At 47.9% G+C, this 18226-nt stretch overlaps 1 protein-coding gene across 12 annotated transcripts in view; it reads left to right on the forward strand.

Annotated features, from left to right (window-relative positions):
• The window catches only part of DEPDC5 (DEP domain containing 5, GATOR1 subcomplex subunit), a 56710-nt gene that overhangs the window by 20708 nt on the left and 17776 nt on the right, over positions 1-18226 (forward strand). For 8 of the 12 annotated variants that reach the window (XM_087880082.1, XM_034438512.3, XM_034438517.3 and 5 more), the window contains 9 exons: positions 3605-3740; positions 4545-4642; positions 5683-5745; positions 8167-8350; positions 9692-9849; positions 11064-11181; positions 14550-14717; positions 15956-16175; positions 16626-16762. In XM_087880082.1, coding sequence (XP_087736208.1) covers positions 3605-3740; positions 4545-4642; positions 5683-5745; positions 8167-8350; positions 9692-9849; positions 11064-11181; positions 14550-14717; positions 15956-16175; positions 16626-16762 — 1282 coding nt within the window. The remainder of the gene's footprint in view (positions 1-3604; positions 3741-4544; positions 4643-5682; positions 5746-8166; positions 8351-9691; positions 9850-11063; positions 11182-14549; positions 14718-15955; positions 16176-16625; positions 16763-18226) is intronic. The other 4 variants (XM_087880084.1, XM_034438516.3, XM_087880085.1 and 1 more) reach the window with 1 other exon arrangement.

The following is an 18226-nucleotide window of genomic DNA, read 5'->3' on the forward strand; positions in this document are numbered from 1 at the left end:
TCCATGTTCTCCAGCTTGTCCATGATCCATCAGGTGTTTCCTTGGCTGGCCATGCTCTTCTCAGGAGTCTTCGCCAAGGCCAAAGTTGAAAAGCTTCAATTCTCTTCCTATCCTGCTTCTTCAAAGTCCAACTTTCACTTTTGTAGAGTGTCACAGGGAATACCATGGCTTGTCCATTTCTGATTTTTGTAGATATAGAGACATGGTGGCATTAAATACCGTATTTTTCGGACTATAAGACGCACCGGAGTATAAGACGCACCAAGATTTTGAAGAGGAAAACAAGAAAAAAAATATTTTTTGCCCTCCCCGGCTCCAAGGAGCACTCTGCAGGCCTCCCAAACCCTCTGCAAAAAACGGGCCCATTTCTGGCCTCCCAAACCCCCCATGCGTCACGTTTTTTCCCTCCCCAGCCCCCAGAAGCACTCCGCAGGCCTCCCAAACCCTCTGTGCGCCCTGTTTTTGGTGAAAATGGGACACGCAGGGCGGGGTTTTGGGAGGCCAAAAATGGCTGTATTTGGTGTATAAGACGCATCAACCCACTTTTAGGGAGAAAAAAGTGTGTCTTATACTCCGAAAAGTATGGTACCTTTTCCAAGACCTTCATGGCTGCTCTACTGAGTACTCGCCTGCAGTTTGACTCCTTCTTGGTTTAGTGTTGATGGTTGATCTTAAAAGTTAGAAGTTCTCCACCACTTCAGCATCTTCTTATAGTTGGTGGGATGTGAGCCAACAGTATATTGGCTTGCAAAAAAGTGTCTAGATTACATATCCTGGTTTACATAGAACAGTGTTACCAATTTTGGAATAAAACTGGACTTTTATTGTGTTTTTGTTACATTAGGCAAAATAAATCACAGCAAGGCTGTGAGAAACTGAGACTCTCTGGCTAAGGCTGGTAATCTCAGTTTCTCAATCTTACTCAAAAGTATTACAGTATGTAAAATAGTGGTTCTCAACCTTCCTAATGCCGCGACCCTTTAATACAGTTCCTCATGTTGTGGTGACCCCCAATCAGGGGTGGGTTCTAAATTTCTTTTACTACCGGTTCTGTGGGTGTGGCTTATTTTGTGGGTGTGGCTTGGAGGTCATGTGACTGGGTGGGCGTGGCTAACTGGTCATGTGACCGGGTGGCCATGGCTATGTGTATAGGGACTACTCAGAGGGCTGAAAAAAGTCATTTCTGACAGGTCCTCGCACTTTTGACTGGTCCTCACACTTATGACCATCCTCACATTTATGCCTGTGCAGCATTCTTAACAACCATGTCACTGATTTCACAATTGCTTCTCTTCACCATGGTGATAATATAGGGCAAAAAATGTAAAATGTGAGGACAGTCATAAATTCGAGGACTGGTCAAAAGTGCGAGGACCAGTCAAAAATAACTTTTTCAGCCCTCTGAAAAAGGATATGCATAAAAGGATACAGCAATAGAGAGGGATGAAGGAAGGGAAGGGAAATTAGAGTAGGAGTGAGGGTAAGAGAGAGGAAGAGAGGAGGAGAAGGAGAAAGGAAGAGGAAGTAGGAGAAGAAGAGGGGGAGGAAGAGAAAGTAAGAAGGAAAGAAAAGAGAGAGGTGGTAGGTTTGAGGAGAAAGATTGCTATACAATAAAAAAGATGAAAGGGAAGAAAACAAATCCCAAACAAATATAAAGATATTAAGATAAAGAATGAATTGTTAAACTTTAAAGAATAAAAGAGAACAAATATGAATAAATAGCAATAATTAGAAACACACATACAAACATACAACGTATTTTCTCTGAACAGAGTATTTGGCCGGTTCACAAATTTAAACAGTGTGTAGTCATTTCAATTAAATTTACAATTTCTATATTTCCTTTTTGCCATATTCATTCCTCATCTATTTTTTTAAAAAAACAATATTACTCTTCATCCTCATCTCTAATCTTAATCAAATTCAATTTTCCCCTTCTATTCTATATTATACCCCTTCCCATTGTCATCTATTTTTATATCCATCCTCACATTGGTTAATTATGTAATTATGTAATACAGTTGTTTAATACAAATTCAACATTTTAATATAGATCAATTAGTTATATAACTATCTTTTTTGTATATTAATCAATATGAACATGAATATTCCAATTATTTCCATGCAATCCAATTTCTTACAAATCAATTAATTATATTTACCAATAATAATAAACCAAATAATTTCCCCCATATATTCCTCCAAATCACAACTTAACTATTTCTGCTTTCAACACAATATACAATTAATAGTATCTCAATTATTACAATTCCCTAGTTAAATAGAGCTTTTTTTCTTTTGTGTTTTAAAATCTTGAACCTCCTCTTTTGCCCTAAATTTCCCATTGTTTGCAGTTTTGCACCTACCGTTTTTGGTGAGGAAAAAGAAAAAGAAATATCTCTCTGCCTCATTTTGTCACGTTGCAGCAAAGACCCTGCTTTACTTTCAGTTTCGCTTTTTCAGCATAGCTAGGGGAAAAAAAATCTGCTCCAGGAACTCTTTGCAACTAGCAACAGAACAGAGCCCTGCGCAAAACAGCTGAGAGCAGATCAGCTGAGAGTGGGGAGGCTGATCAAATCAACTTATGGTAATTAACCTATGCTGAAGCTGAAAGGGGCTGTTTTTCTATTTTTGCAGGCATCGGTCTATTCATTTGTTTTCTTTTAACACTGATCAGCTGTAGGGCGGCTCTTTGAAGCCCCGCGGCAAGAATTTAAACAGTTTTTTTCCCTCTAGCCATCAGCTGGGACTCAGGAGGCAGCAATAGATTAGGAGTGGGCGGGGTAAGCGACCGGCGACCGGCGATCCAACAGAGGCAGAGGGTGAGGGTGAGTGAAGGCGTGGGGGGGGGGTGAGAGAGGGCTTTGGCGACCCCTGGGAAATGGCCGTTCGACCCCCAAAGGGGTCGCGACCTCCAGGTTGAGAACCACTGATGTAAAACCCTTGATTGACTACTATCTTACTGGGTGGTGGAGGTCCCTATCCAGAGGCCTGCTTGACAAGTATGTCATATGGAAAGTTGCAATTTTGAACGTAAGATGATTTTGACAAGTCATTCAGTCCAGTTTTCCAATGGGCATCATTTTCTCAGGATTGTCTGGTCAGTAACCAGCTTGTTTGGGTTCTGTGAGCTCATTAACGGTAATATCTAGCCATTTTGCCTTTGGTTTGCCTCTTTTATTGCCTTCCGTTTTTCCAAGTCTCGAGCTCTGACTCTTTAAATCCATAAACATTAAAAACCTGGTAGCAAACAAACTTCCGCATGCAATTCCTTATTAAATCCTCTTCTGCACTCCATCCCAGCACTTGGGGGGGGGGGGGACTTCATAAACAATGTCAGTTTTTGCCTAGCAGTGAGTATCTTCCCACTCCATGTGCTCAATAATCTCTCCAGTTTTTTCTGGATATAACAACTGGCTGACCAGTCTATAGCTACCTAATTCCTCCTTTTAGAAATGGGATCTATGCATTGGAATTTATGTCTGTGTACACACACACACACACACACACACACATACATGATAACCCCATACATACCCAAAGAGTACTTCAATCAGCTTTGATTAGGGAGAGAAATGAAACAGCAAAACGTGTGATTGGACAGGTCCTTCTGGAGAAGCCATCCAGATCCATCACCAGACCCGTCAGAACATGGCCGAAATGCAGGGCAGCGGGCAGCGGGACTGGACTCACTCCTCAGCTGAGCTGTTGGAACTTGCTTATCACGAGGCGGCTGGCAGGTAAGGGCATTTAGCGAGTGGGCCCTGAACTCACTGGGCGCCCTGCCATCGCAGGATCACCATCCCACTCAGGAGAAATTTTTCAGAAAATCTTTACTCCGATAGAATATTTATAGTTTGCAGTTGAACCATGGGGTCCTTTGAACTCTCTGAGCTTGGCTATTTACTTATAGACCAGGGATGTCAAACTCGCGATGACACGTCATGTTATGTATCATGACTTTTTCCCCCTTCGCTAAAATGGGGGTGGGCGTGGCCAGCGCGTGACCCATCCGGCCTGCAGGCTGCGACTTTGACACCCCTGGTATAGACGTTTGCCCAACTAAGTAATATCATCAGTGCCTTCATCCTTGCATCGATGACATTATGTAATTGGGTCATGAAACATCTGGAAGAAAACACCAAGCTCAGAGAACACCAAGGAACCCACAAAAATATCTGTTCCTGTCATTTGATTTCCATTTTAGCCTGGTACTTCCAGTTCTCATTTTTCTTACATATGCCCAATGAGGTTATTTTTTTAAATTGCCTTTTGATTTTCTGTTCTGGGCATGGATAACCTTCATGGTGACAACTGAATAGGATATGGATGGAAAGGATGTTTACCATCTGTTGTAAAAGCATCATGCAGATGGCCCATGTTGCCTCCTCTCCTTCAGTTGACTTGCAAGATGCTTGCTGAGGAAATGGGGAACTCCTGTGGCTCTTGCTTTTGCTGAGGTCCCTCAGGGAGGGGATGGAGTTGGTGGTCTGGCCCCAAGCCGAGATGCCTTCTAAGGTGGGTCTCTTTTTTCTTCCCTGCAGGCATGGCATTTCTAGGCAGTCAGAGGACAGCAGTTCCTGCTTGAGCTTCAGAGACATGAAAGATTATCCAAACCAGCTAGCAGGCAGCCAAGATCCAGGTAATCAAGTCAAACATTTCTGGCTGAGATGGAGTGTTGCTTCTCCAGCTGGCTTGACTCTCATCCACAAAACCCACCTGACTTTGGATGCCTTAAGGTAGCCAGGAAGAGCTAATCCCATGAGCCACTTTTAGTCATTTTTCTGCTGCTAGGATTTCATGGGCACTCAAAACTGAATGGCTGCTGGAGTTGGTAACTTGAACAGAATAACAGAGTTGGAAAGGACACTGGAGGTCTTCTAGTCCAGCCCCCTGCTCAAGCAGGAGATTCAGTCAAATGGCTGTTCAATCTCCTCTTAAAAACCACCAGTGATGGAGCCCTCACAACTTCTGAAGGCAAAGCCGTTCCATAGTTAATGGCTCTCATTGTTAGGAAATTTCTCCTTAGTTCTAGGTTGCTTCTGTTCTTGGTTAGGTCCCATCCATTGCTTCTTGTCTTGTGTTCTGGTGCTTTGGAAAATAGGATGACCCCCTCTTCTTTGGGGCAGCCCCTCCAATACTGCTATCATGTCACCCCTACTCCTTCTTTTCACTAGAGTAGACATATCCAATTCCTACAATCTTTCTTCATTTTAGCCTCCAGACCCCTAATCATCTTTTTTTTTTTAATTTGATTTATATGCCGCCCTTCTCCGGAGACTCAGGGCGGCTTACAATGCGTTAAGCAATAGCCTTCATCCTTTTGTATATTTATACAAAGTCAGCTTATTGCCCCCACAAACTGGGTCCTCATTTTACCTACCTTAGAAAGGATGGAAGGCTGAGTCAACCTTGAGCCTGGTAAGATTCAAACCTGCAGAAATTGCAGGCAGCTGTGTTAATAACAGGGTGCATTAAACCACTGTACTACCAAGGCTCTTTGTTGCTCTTTTCTGCATTCTTTCCAAAGTCTCAACATTTTTTATAATGTGGTGACTAAAACTGAATGCAGTATTCTGAGTGAGGCCTTACTAAGGCTTTGTAAAGCGGTATTAGTATTTCACGTGATCTTGAGTCTATCCCTCTCGTAATGCCACTCAGGACTATTCCCTTCCCTTTCAGCAAAGGCAGGAATGAATGCCCACACACCCAGCAAGGAGCTGCTGGATGGCTCACCAGATCCAAGTAAGCACAGGGGGACAGGTGGGGGAGAGAAGGTTGGTGTGCATAAAACTGAGTGAGTTTGAGAGCTTTGACCTCTGGGTGTCTCTCGCATGGAACTCCTTCCCAGATGCCATGGAAGGCAGACTGGCTGTCTCCCCCTCTCTCTGGGAGGGCTTTGGGGTTTGGCGATCACAGTTGCTGCTGCTGGAAATGTACCCGTGTGCCATGTACCCATGAGGGCAGGAAATGCCATCCATCTTTGAAAATGCTGTCTTCTGAGATCATAACAGATAAAAGAAAAAACAAAAGCAAGAAGCAAGCATGTGCTAGATGGATTCTTTAGATTTTTGGCTTGTCAACATTGTTGCAATCAGGATGGAGAGAGCAGCTAATAAACCTTCTGATTCAAGCAGATCTTCTGGCCTCAGTAAGGAACACCCAGCAGGAGATAAGAGAAAAGGTACCACCGGTGCTGGATCTCTCTCTTCAAAGGGTTAACAGCCTGTTTCTCACAGCTCCCGAAGAACCTGAGCATCAGTTAGGCAGCAATAAGAATCAGAATGTAAATTCTTATTTTAAAGAAACGGTGCAAATGGAAAACCCCATTCTTAAGCCGCTTCTTCTCTTTCCCTTGTGGCCCAGAGAGAAAGCTTCCTCCAAATGTTTCTGCTCTGAGGCAGTGAAAACAGAGTTTGAACTTTGATTTGGCTCATTGCTGTGCAGAATTACAACGATGGACTTGTGGATCCCATGCGAGTGATTCCTTCAAGAATCTTCCATGGGGACCCTGCCCTGGGAAGCATTCTAGATCAGCTTTTAAGAAGGAAGAGCCACCTTAGGCCAGCGATCCAATGAAGCCCAAGGAAATCGCTCCTAAGCAGCCTTTGCCTTGGGGTGGAAGGCAGTTTGAGTGCTTTTTCATCTCCCTGGGCTGTCAGTCCTTGACTCTGGAGCAGCCCTTCCAGGCAACCCTCCAAACCAGAAAGTAGAGCAACTTTCTCAAGCAAAGCTGTGCGGGACCACACAGGCATCTCTGGGCATCCCAGGAATGACCAGCTGGAAGCAGAAGATTTGCAAGCTAGAAGGGCTGATTTGGGGAGGCATATCCCTGCCAAGGTCCTTCTTGAAGCTAAAGAAGATGTTTTAAATTGGTATCGAAGTGTATTTTTTTTTGTGTGTGTATGTGTGTGTGTGTGTGTTAAATATATATGCATCCCAGCAACCTGGGTTGAAATGAATGAGAAGTGCTAGAAATGAAGTGTAATGTTAGGCTCTTGAGCTGAGTTTTGGAGTCTTGTTTGATCAGCATTGGGACGTAGCTGATGCTACTATTTTCATATCTCTTTCCTCAAGCTGAGCAGGAGCGCTTCCAAGGCCAGAGGCTTCTGGACCCCCCCCAACCATCCTTCCATCACTTCCACCCCCACCCCCAGCCCCTGTCCTCTAGGGCATTTTCCTGCCTCTGCCAAGAAGATCCAATTCCAACCCTCCCTTTGTCTTTGCTCCCCACTTCAGACCAGCCCTTCACAATTTACCCAGGAGTTTTTGATTGGGGGCTCTTTGCCAATAGAAGTATGAAAAATCTCAGGATCTCGTGCTGATTGGATGACTTCCAAGGAATCCTAAAGGTCCTGGAGGCAGATCCCCTCAGTCAAAGCCCACTGGGCTTCCTTCTGCCCTGATAGTTGCACAGAAGGGGGTGCCCTCTGTGCCGTGTATCTAGGAAGAGGTGAGGGGGTGGGTTGGGGCTGGGTCCCATTCAGGGGGGAGGGACAGTGGCTCTGGTCTCGGGAGTGTCTCTTTTGGGGCATTTAAGGAAGTCCAGTCAAACCACTTTTCCCTGAATTTCCTTCTCCAGTTTCCACTTTTTCTTGTCCTCGGTTTTTTTTCCCCTTCCCTTTTGTGTTTCTTTTTGAGCCCTGGGAATGCCCCCCCCCTTGTCTCTCTCTGCTGTGGCTGCCATACTGACGTGCCTGTTCTGCCAACACAGGCTCTCTCCTCTCCCCCCCCCCCGCCATTTCTCTTGCACTGACACAAGAGGAGGACTTGGTTTAATTTGCTGAACTGGGCTTTGAATCCTGGTGCTGTTCTGTGTTTTTGTGCGCCTCGTTGTGCTTGAGAGTGACGTTAATTCTGCAGTGGCTGATTTGGCTTGGATTCCAAATCACCGGGCAAGGGAAGCATATTAACTTTTCAACCCCAGTTGCATGATGGGAATGAGCTGGCATGGGCTCACTGCACTGTTTAACCGACTCTGTCTTTCTTCCCCCATCCCCCCTTCCTCTCCCCTCTGGATTTCATATCTTCCACCCCTTGTGTGTCTGTTTCTCTTCACTGGCTTCTGTGGCACTTCCCGCCATTCCTGGCTCCTGGTCTCTCCTCCTCTTCTCCTCCTCCTCCTCCACTTCCTCCTTCTTGCCCTCTGTATGCAACACGAGACAGTTCTGACACTGTCTGCTCCCCCCATAGTGCCAGGCTTCTGTTGTACTGTTGGGGTGGACTGGAAGTCTCTCACCACTCCGGCCTGTCTTCCCCTGACCACGGATTACTTCCCGGACCGCCAGAGCCTCCGGAACGACTATACTGAGGGCTGCTACGACCTCCTTCCTGAAGCGGACCTTGAGAGGTGCGTCTGCCTGGGGATCCACTGGCTCTCAGGTGACCAAGTCACACCGGCCGTTACCTGAGCGCCACCAAGTGTGGCTAGGAGGAGAAGTGCCTAGAGTTGTCCTCTCTGCTCTGGCTTGACCCCAGGGGCCACTGGTCAGCTTGTCCTTGCAAAGAGGGCGGATGGCTTTTTTCCCCCCACTCGGGCTCCATCGCTGAATGAGCTGCAGAGAGGAACCGGGCTGGGCCTGGCTTTTGACGCAGCCATTCAGAAAAGCTGCATGCCACAGATGAGCTCCCTTCATCCGGGACGTTCCTGGTAGCTTTTGTGTTTCTGAATTTGGAGCTTTCAATTCCAACAATAGCACCTCTGTAGTCCTCAGGCACCCACGTTCGTGGTTTCCTCCTCCTCTTCCTTGGCTGGGCTTGGAGGGTGGTCATGTCTTGGGGTGCCTCTTGGGGTGCCACACACACTCATTGTGGCACTTGATAAAGCAACCTTGAGCACCAAATGACTTCCCTTGATCAGAAGCCCAGGCTCTTCCTACTCAACAATATTTCTGGGGAGGAGGCGACCAATCTTAGGGGGAGCTGATTTGCCAGTGCACCCAGTCGTGAGGAGGCACTTGAGCTGAGTAAAAGTGTGGCGTGTAGCTCTCTCCAGTCATGGAGCAGTGCCAGAGCAAGGGGCACCCCCAAGAGTGGCACCAGCCAGTCTTAAGGGCACCTGAAAGGAGGAGAACCGAAGCAGCAATAGAGGCGGCAGATGGAGCTTTGATTCATTCATTCATTTGATTATATAACTGCCCATCTCACATTTGTGACTCTAGGTGGGAAATAAAACAGATAAAATACGTGATATAAAGAATAAAACCCACAGCAGCCTGGCGTCATCCAAACAACAATCAACATAGGAGAACATATGTCATGGTGGTTGTAAATTGAGACACACACGTGACGAACACCATTTTGGGATTTTTTTGCAGTGGTCATTATGCAAACACTGCAGTCGTTAAGTGAACCCATTTTCTGTAATAGTCATTTTTTGCCAGAAACTAGGCCAATTTCCATCACTGTGGCTGATCATAATTCAAGGACTAACTGTAGAGGCATCTCCATGCTGTACAGGCCCGGGAGCTCTCCCACTTTCTGGTTCCCTGAGCTCCTGGGAGCCGAGCAGGAAAGGCGTCCTGCCCTTGAGCAGGGCCTGTGGCTGGAACTATTGGTGCCCAATTCTCAGGCCCCAGCGCCCCTTATTCCTGGCCTCCTCTAGTGCCGGCTGCTCTGGGGAAGAGGGAGTAGTAGATGGGGAGGGTCCCCTGTTCCTGCCTATGATGACCCCTCCCCCTTCCTTTCTCAGGAGGGACGAGGAAGGCCTGCTGATGACAGCCCAGCAGGTCTTTGAGGAATTCATCTGCCAGCGTCTCATGCAGGGCTACCAACTCATTGTGCAGAGCAAGCCCCAGAAGCCAGCAGCGGTCCAGCCCCCCCTTAGCAGCAGCCCCCTGTACAGCAGAGGTGAGTCCCCACATTGGGAGGGCAGTTTGGATGTGGCAGCCAAGGGCACCTGGACCAGGGAGAGGCAGAAGGTAACCAGCCATTGACCTATCCGAGTGAACATGATACATAATGGTACCCAGGATGCAGGTAGACCCAGGATCTCCCATGGGCCAGATGAAGATCAAAGAATGATGGATGGGTAAAAGTTCCAAGAGTAGGATATGGACTTTCCTGATCAAGGACTACCCAGGAACCAAATTATACTTGTCCATGACTTGTCCATGTCCATGATGAAAACCAGCTGGTCCAGGGAAGGGAATATGACAAAAAGAGAAGCTCTCTGTGTAAACTGGGAGAACTGTGTGAGGTGTGTAAAAGGATGTGTGTCAGAGGTGGTATTCAGCCGGTTTGCACCAGTTCACACGAACCGTTGGCAGAAGATCGCCAAACCAGTAGTGATGGCTGGCTGGCCATGCCTCTGAACCGGTCCCCCAGTTGCTGCTCGCTCGCCCTCCCGCCCACCATGTTCGCTGCCACCATGTTCTTCATGTACATGCATCCCATTGCCTTGTAAGTCCAATGGGATGCGCATGCACAAAGAACATGGTGGCGACGGCAGCAGCTTTTTCCGCAACCTCTGGTACTTTTCGGCAGCTGGAGGCCGCCGAAAACTCCGGTCAGCTTGCCTTCCAGACTCTGGACCAGCCGCCGCGGAAGGTAAGCAGCCTGAACAAAGAGGCGGTAGTAGGGGAGGAAGCGGGGCTAGGGCCGGGGCTGCTAAAGGAGGGGAAACGGGGCTGACTAGCGAAGGGAGGGTGGGGGTAGATAGGTGGAAATTCCAAAAATTTTCCTACCTTTTCCTGTGGGCGTGGCTAGGTGGGTGTCATGTGACTGAGTGGGTGTGGACATGAGTGATGTCAAGTTGGCCATATCCACTCAGTCACATGCCCCCACCTAGCCACACCCACCAAACCGGTAGCAAAATTTTTGAAACCCACCACTAATGCGTGTGTGTGTAAAGTGTAAATGCTTCTCTGCCCTTGGTATTCTATTTGCTCATCCTAATTGCTACATCTTCTGCCTCTGCCTTGATGGGGAATCTTTCTAGACAGACTCCCGCTGCTTCAAGGCAATGTAGGGAAACCGTGTGTTTGCTAATTTCAATCAGTCCTCTGCTTATATTTCTTGGGTAAATGATCTGCACTTCTAATTTGTCTTTTTTCTCTGCCCAGGTCTTGTGTCACGCAATCGACCTGAGGAGGATGACCAGTACTGGCTGAGCATGGGCCGGACCTTCCATAAAGTGACTCTGAAGGACAAAATCATCACGGTCACTCGGTATCTGCCAAAGTGAGTATCTGTTCCTGCCCACTCTTTGAGCAGGAAATGGGAGTCATGGGAAGTCTGGCAGGGTCTTCATTGCCCTTTAGGGCAGGGCCTCCATTCTTGGCAATTTTAAGACTTGTGGACCAACTTCCAGCAGGGCTGACTGAGGAATACTGGGAGTTGAAGTCTAGAAGTCTCAAAATTGCCAAAGTTGGAGACTCCTGTTTTAGAGCATTGGAAAAGAATCCTGAAAGCCTGCCAAACCCTTCACTTCAGCCTAACACAGACTACGCATCCGGTTCCTAGGGAAATCATAATTAGCCAGGGTCATTATTTTATTTTATTAAATTTCTATACCGCCCTTCTCCTGAAGGACTCAGGGCGGTGAACAGCCAGAGGATAAAACACAGAGATACAAAATTTAAAATAGATTAAAACAAATTAAATAATTTAGGCTGAATTTTAAAATACCCCATAATTAAACAGATTAAAATTTGTGTTTAAAATTTAAATTTAAAACAGGAGAAGATTTAGGCCAGGCCAGCTTGATGAAATAAAAACATTTTAAGCACGCGACGGAAGGTGCGAAGATCCGGGATCCTCCGTATCTCCGGGGGGAGCTCGTTCCAGATCATAGGTGCCCCCACAGAGAAGGGTCTCCCCCTGGGGGCCGCCAGTCGACATTGTTCGGCCGACAGCACCCGGAGGAGCCCCTCTCTATGGGAGCGTACTGGCCGGTGGGAGGCTATTGGTGGTAGCAGGCGGTCCCATAGATAACCAGGTCCTAAGCCATGGAGCGCTTTAAAGGTGGTAACCAAAACCTTGAAGCGCACCCGGAAGACCACCAGGAGCCAGTGCAGCTCGCGCAGGAGAGGTGTTACATGGGAGCTCCACGTTGCTCCCATCACCACCCGTGCAGCCGCACTCTGCGCCAGTTGGAGCCTCCGAGTGCTCCTCAAGGGGAGCCCCATGTAGACAGCGTTACAATAGTCCAGATGAGAGGTGACGAGGGCATGAGTGACTGTGTGTGTGTAGGGAGTCCCGATCTAGAAAGGGACGCAACTGACGGATCAGGCGAACCTGATGAAAAATCCTCCCGGTCACGGCCATCAGGTGCTCTTCTAAAGACAGCCGTGAATCCAGGAGGACGCCCAAGTTGCGAGCCCTTTCCGTGGGGGCCAATGATTCATCCCCAATAGTCAGCGATGGCACCAGCTGTCTATATCGGGACATCGGAAACCACAGCCACTCAGTCTTGGATGGGTTGAGCCTGAGCCTGTTCCTCCCCATCCAGATCCGTACGGCCTCCAGGCACCGGGACATCACTTCAAGGGCATCGTTGGAGGGAAGAGCTGAGGATTTTGTTCAGTATCTGCATGACAAAATCACTCAGATTTGGGCAGGTCTGGACTCTGACTGGATAGATCCAGCGAGGGTGATGAGAGCAAGTCTTGAGACTGTTATCTGGGATGAGTTTGATCCTGTGACCCCAGATGACGTGGACAGGATTCTGGGTAGATTGAACGCGACCACATGTTTGTTGGACCCGTGCCCCTCCTGGTTAGTGCTGGCTTCCTGGGAGGTGACGCGAGGTTGGCTCCAGGGGATTATAAATGCTTCGTTGGGTGAGGGTGTCTTCCCCGCCTCCCTGAAAGAGGCGGTGGTAAGGCCCCTCCTCAAGAAGCCTTCCCTGGACCCGGCAGTATTGGCTAATTATCGTCCAGTCTCCAACCTTTGCTTCGTTGCGAAGGTTGTTGAGAGTGTGGTTGCGCGACAGCTTCCCCAGTACCTGGATGAAGCGTCGTATCTAGATCCGTTCCAGTCGGGCTTCAGGCCTGGGTACAGCACGGAAACGGCATTGGTCACGTTGGTTGATGATCTCTGGAGGGCTCGGGACAGGGGTTGTTCCTCTGTCCTGGTCCTGTTAGACCTCTCAGCGGCTCTTGATACCATCGACCATGGTATCATGCTGCACCGGCTGGAAGGGTTGGGGGTGGGAGGCACCGTTTTACGGTGGTTCTCCTCCTTTCTCTCTGACGGGTCGCAGTCTGTGTTGACAGGGGGGCAGAGATCGACCCCGAGGCCCCTTATATGTGAGGTGCCACAAGGATCGGTCCTCTCGCCCCTTTTGTTCAACATTTATGTGAAGCCGCTGGGCGAGATCATCCGTGGTTTCGGGGTGAAGTACCATCTGTACGCTGACGACACCCAGCTGTACATCTCCACCCCGGACCACCCCAACGATGCCCTTGAAGTGATGTCCCGGTGCCTGGAGGCCGTACGGATCTGGATGGGGAAAAACGGGCTCAGGCTCAACCCATCCAAGACCGAGTGGCTGTGGTTTCCGACGTCCCGATATAGTCAGCTGGTGCCATCGCTGGCTATTGGGGGCGAATCATTGGCCCCCACGGAAAGGGCTCGTAACTTGGGCGTCCTCCTGGATTCACGGTTGTCTTTAGAAGAGCACTTGACGGCCGTGACCGGGAGGATTTTTCATCAGGTTCGCCTGATTCGCCAGTTGCGTCCCTTTCTAGATCGGGACTCGTTACGCACAGTCACTCATGCCCTCGTCACCTCTCGTCTGGACTATTGTAACGCTCTCTACATGGGGCTCCCCTTGAGGTGCACCCAGAGGCTCCAACTGGCGCAGAGTGCGGCCGTGCAGGTGGTTATAGGAGCAGCGTGGAGCTCCCATGTAACACCTCTCCTGCGCGAGCTGCACTGGCTCCCGGTGGTCTTCCGGGTGCGCTTCAAGGTTCTGGTTACCACCTTTAAAGCGCTCCATGGCTTAGGACCTGGTTACTTATGGGACCGCCTACTACCATCAATAGCCTCCCACCAACCAGTACGCTCCCACAGAGAGGGGCTCCTCCAGGTGCCGTCGGCCAAACAATGTCGGCTGTCGGCCCCCAGGGGGAGAGCCTTCTCTGTGGGGCCACCTACTATCTGGAACGAGCTCCCCCCCGAGATACGGAGGATTCCGGATCTGCGCACCTTCCACCGTGAACTGAAGACTCTTTTATTTCATCAAGCTGGCCTCGCCTAAATCTTCTCCCTTTTAAGTGTAAATTTTAAATTTTTACTTTATTTTAAAATATGGGTATTTTAAATTATGGGTATCAATTCAGCCAAATTTATTTAATTCATTTTATTCGATTTTAAATTTTGTATATGTATGTGTTTTATTTCATGGCTGTTCACCGCCCTGAGTCCTTCGGGAGTAGGGCGGTATAGAAATTCAATCAAATCAAATCAAATCAAATCAAATCTTGTGAATGAGAGTAGGAAAGCTGGGGGGCGAAAGGCATTCACCAGCCACTTTTATGTTAAAAGACCTTCCCCCATGGCATCTGACTTGAAAAGGCTTGCTTTGATATTTTTGTTCCTTTTAGGTACCCGTATGAATCTGCCCAGATCAATTACACTTACAGTCTGTGTCCTTCCCACTCAGACTCAGAGTTTGTCTCTTGCTGGGTGGACTTTTCCCACGAGAGGCTAGAGGAATATAAGTGGAATTACCTGGATCAGTACATCTGCTCGGCTGGTTCGGAAGATTTCAGGTAAGCCGAGGGCCTTGGTTCTCCAACTCTTTAAATAGGTGCATAGTGAGCACCTGGTTCTTTAAAAGGATGCCCTTGTGAGGAGTCCCAAAGACAGGATGGCCAGTCTAGGTGAGCTAATTCTAGTTTATTGTAAGGCTCGTTGACTGAAACTTGCAACTCTGAAGGTACAAACCACTTCTAATTACTTGAGCCTTTCGTGTGGATCCTTTTTAAGTTTCTCTGCCTGTTAAGCCCCTGGGGACTCCTGTCTCGCTTGCCTGGTTGTTTCCTAGGCAGCTTCTCTTCCCCTCATCCCCCAAGGTCACCCACACGGTCCATTAAGTTCTTTGCTCATCTTTCTTGCATTTCACAGAGAATTTGGAATTAATAATAATCACAGCTGAGGTCGTTTGTGGGAAACCAGAGGCTGGAAGCCCAGATTCCCACTGACTCCCTGGAACTGGATTCACGGCCTTCAGGGAGAAAAGAGGAGGAAGGGCTCCAGGGCATTGCTTTCTTTTCCCCTGCAGCGATAAACGTGCTGCTGTAATAGATTTCATAACTTGCCATCTGCAAATCCCTTTTTTCATTTTGGTTATTGTTTTTTTTTTTATGTGAATGAAGACAAACATACAAGTCCCAGGATAACGTTGCAGGATCCAATCTGAATGGGTCATCGGGGCCAAAGGTTTACTCTTCCAAGCTTTTGGGCTCGTGATGGAACCCATCATCAGGGAAATTCTCTCTCTCCAAAATATCTGGAGAGAAATAACTGTATTGTAGAGAGAGCACTTCCCTGATGATGGGCTCCAGCACGAGCCCAAAAACCTGGAAGAAGAAACCTTTGGTCCCAGTGGTTGAATCCTGCATTTTTTAAAAATAGAAATATGACTTCCTTGATCTGTATCTCTTAATATTTCAAGATATGGGATAGATTTAATAAATGGCCCTCCTGGCAATTCAGCGCTCGTACCTCTGCCATTTTGGGGCAGAAGGAAAACCCTGATTTGAACACTTATGCTTCCACACAGCCCAGTGGGGAAGGGCCACAGGAACCAGTTCCTCCCTTTCTTCCAGGCTTTTAATGATTAAGGGTTTAAAGTTTAAACTGAAGGTTGCAGGGCTGTATTTGTAAGAGAGGGACAGGATAAGTTTTGAAACAGGCATTGGGAAAGCTCAGGGTCTGGTGACAGCCCCATGGAGGAAAACACTGGCTTGATCTCGCCCCCCTCGGCTGCCGCTTTCTCTCCACATAGCCTGATTGAGTCGCTCAAATTCTGGCGGACACGTTTCCTGCTCCTGCCGGCCTGCATCAGCGCCACCAAGCGCATCATGGAAGGTGAAGCCCACTGTGATATCTATGGTGGCAAGGCTCGCTCTGACGAAGAGGAGTGGCAGCTCTTGGACGGCTTCATTCGTTTTGTGGAAGGGCTGAACCGCATCCGCAGGCGGCACCGTTCGGACCGGATCCTCCGGGTAAGTCAGGGCACTCAGTCCGGGAGCTTCCCCACCCGACCTCTGGTTGCAGAACAGAACTGGGCTCCTCCATTGTGGAAGGAGCACATGAGTGTCTCAGCTTCCTGGCCCATGGAGGTTTTTTTTTAGAAAAGGAGGATGAAAAGATCTCCACATGAAGAAGTAAGACTTTATTTACCTATCAGATTTGTTTCCTGCTGAATCTTTCAGTGTCCCATCAGTTTACAACATGCAATGCCTGCATCTCTGCTTTCAAGAAAGTGATAGAACAAATTCTATCCGTTGTTGGAGCTGTTGTTCTTCATAGATAGGAGTCAGAAAGCTCCAGTTCCCAGAATCCTTTGGGAAAATTCAAGGCTGTCCTAAAACTGACCCCCTCCTCAGGTGCCCACGAGCATCTCTTCTCTTCCCCTCCTCTCGCTGACTCTTTGCTGTCTTCCTCCTGTCCAGAAAGGTCCTGCAATGAAAGGCCTGCAGATCACCAGCCCCCTTCCTGCCCCCTCTCTGGAACCTTCAGGGCCGCCTCCACTGGCCAAGAAGGGGACCTCCGCGCTCTCGGCTCTCTTAGAGATGGAGGCCAGCCAAAGGTGAGTTCCCGGAGAAGCACACCTGCACGCGATTGCATCACTCCATATGTACATCCACACATCCCAGTTTCTCAGTTTAGGAACCTGCATGCTTCATATCTATCTGGCACTGAAGTGGTTCGGCCAATCAATGAGCTGGATCTCTCTGGAAGAACCTCTGAGTTCTTCCAAAGGATCTACTTCATGTACACACACTTGATAACCCTTCTGTAGTCTTCCACCCTTTTCATGCCGTGATACCCTGCCAGTCAAATCTGGTGTCAAGTCTCCGACTAACAAACCCAAGCAAATCAGAACTCTCAGACTAGGATCCTTCTCAACATTCTTGTTTATTGGGTACTTCATATCGGCACATCTTCAAAGGAAAACCCACTCTAAATCTTTCCCGTGGTTTCAGCATAATTAAACTTAAGAGACAACCCCATCCCCAAGTGTCACAAGTCACATTGGCCAATTGGGTTAATTGGCGGTCTCTCCAGGCACTCCTTCCCTTATCTGTTGCCAGTAGAGATGACTGTGGTACTTACGAGAAAGCTCTCTGTTGTGTCTAGTAAGGCATTCCAACCTCCTTTCCCCCCTTCCCCCTCTGTGTGGCAACTGAGGAACAGAAAAATGGCCGCTGCCAGGTTCGGTTCAAAGTTGACATCTGGATCATAGATAGCAAGTATCACACAGGGCCTTTGAGATGATCAAAGTGTGGGAAACTATGGCCCCTTTACAACCTGTGGACCTCCTGAGCCGGATCATAACTCCCAGAATTAAGAGTAATGACCAACACTTTGAAGGGGATCCAGAAACAAATTGGCAACCAGTGCAGTTTGTGCAACAGCAGTGTTACATATGTCACCCAAGGGGCCTCCAGAACCGTCCACAGTGCTGTGCTCTATTCCAGTTGTAGCTGCTGAATATTCTTCACGGGTAGCCCCAGGTAGAGTGCATTGCAGTAATCCAACCAAGAGATGACCCAGGGCATAAGTGACACCTCAAAATGTACACTTTTACTTTCGAAATAATCACGTATGAGACATTTTATTGGTTTGCTTGTTTAATTAATTAATTTGGTTTGCCACCCATCTCATCACAAGAAGACTGGGTGGTTTACAATGTTAAAAAGAATAAAACAATGCAAAAATATGTATTCAGGTAGTCCTCAACTTATGACCACAGTTGAGCCCAGAATTTATGTTGCTAAGTGAGAAATTTGTTAAGTGAATTTTGCCCCATTTTACCATTTTTCTGGCCACATCTGTTAAGTAAATCACTGCAGTTGTTAAATTAGTAGCATGATTCTTAAGTAAATCTGGCTTCCCATTGACTTTGCTTGTCAGAAGTTCACAAAAAAATAATCACATTTATTTATTTATTGGTTCTATTTATATGCCGCCCTTCTCCGGAGACTCAGGGCGGCTTACAACACGTTAACCAATAGGCTTCATACTTTTGTATATACCTGATGAGTAGGGC

Source organism: Pantherophis guttatus, chromosome 17 (genome assembly GCF_059756535.1).
Source record: "Pantherophis guttatus breed Tessera chromosome 17, ASM5975653v1, whole genome shotgun sequence".
Taxonomy (NCBI): domain Eukaryota; kingdom Metazoa; phylum Chordata; class Lepidosauria; order Squamata; family Colubridae; genus Pantherophis; species Pantherophis guttatus.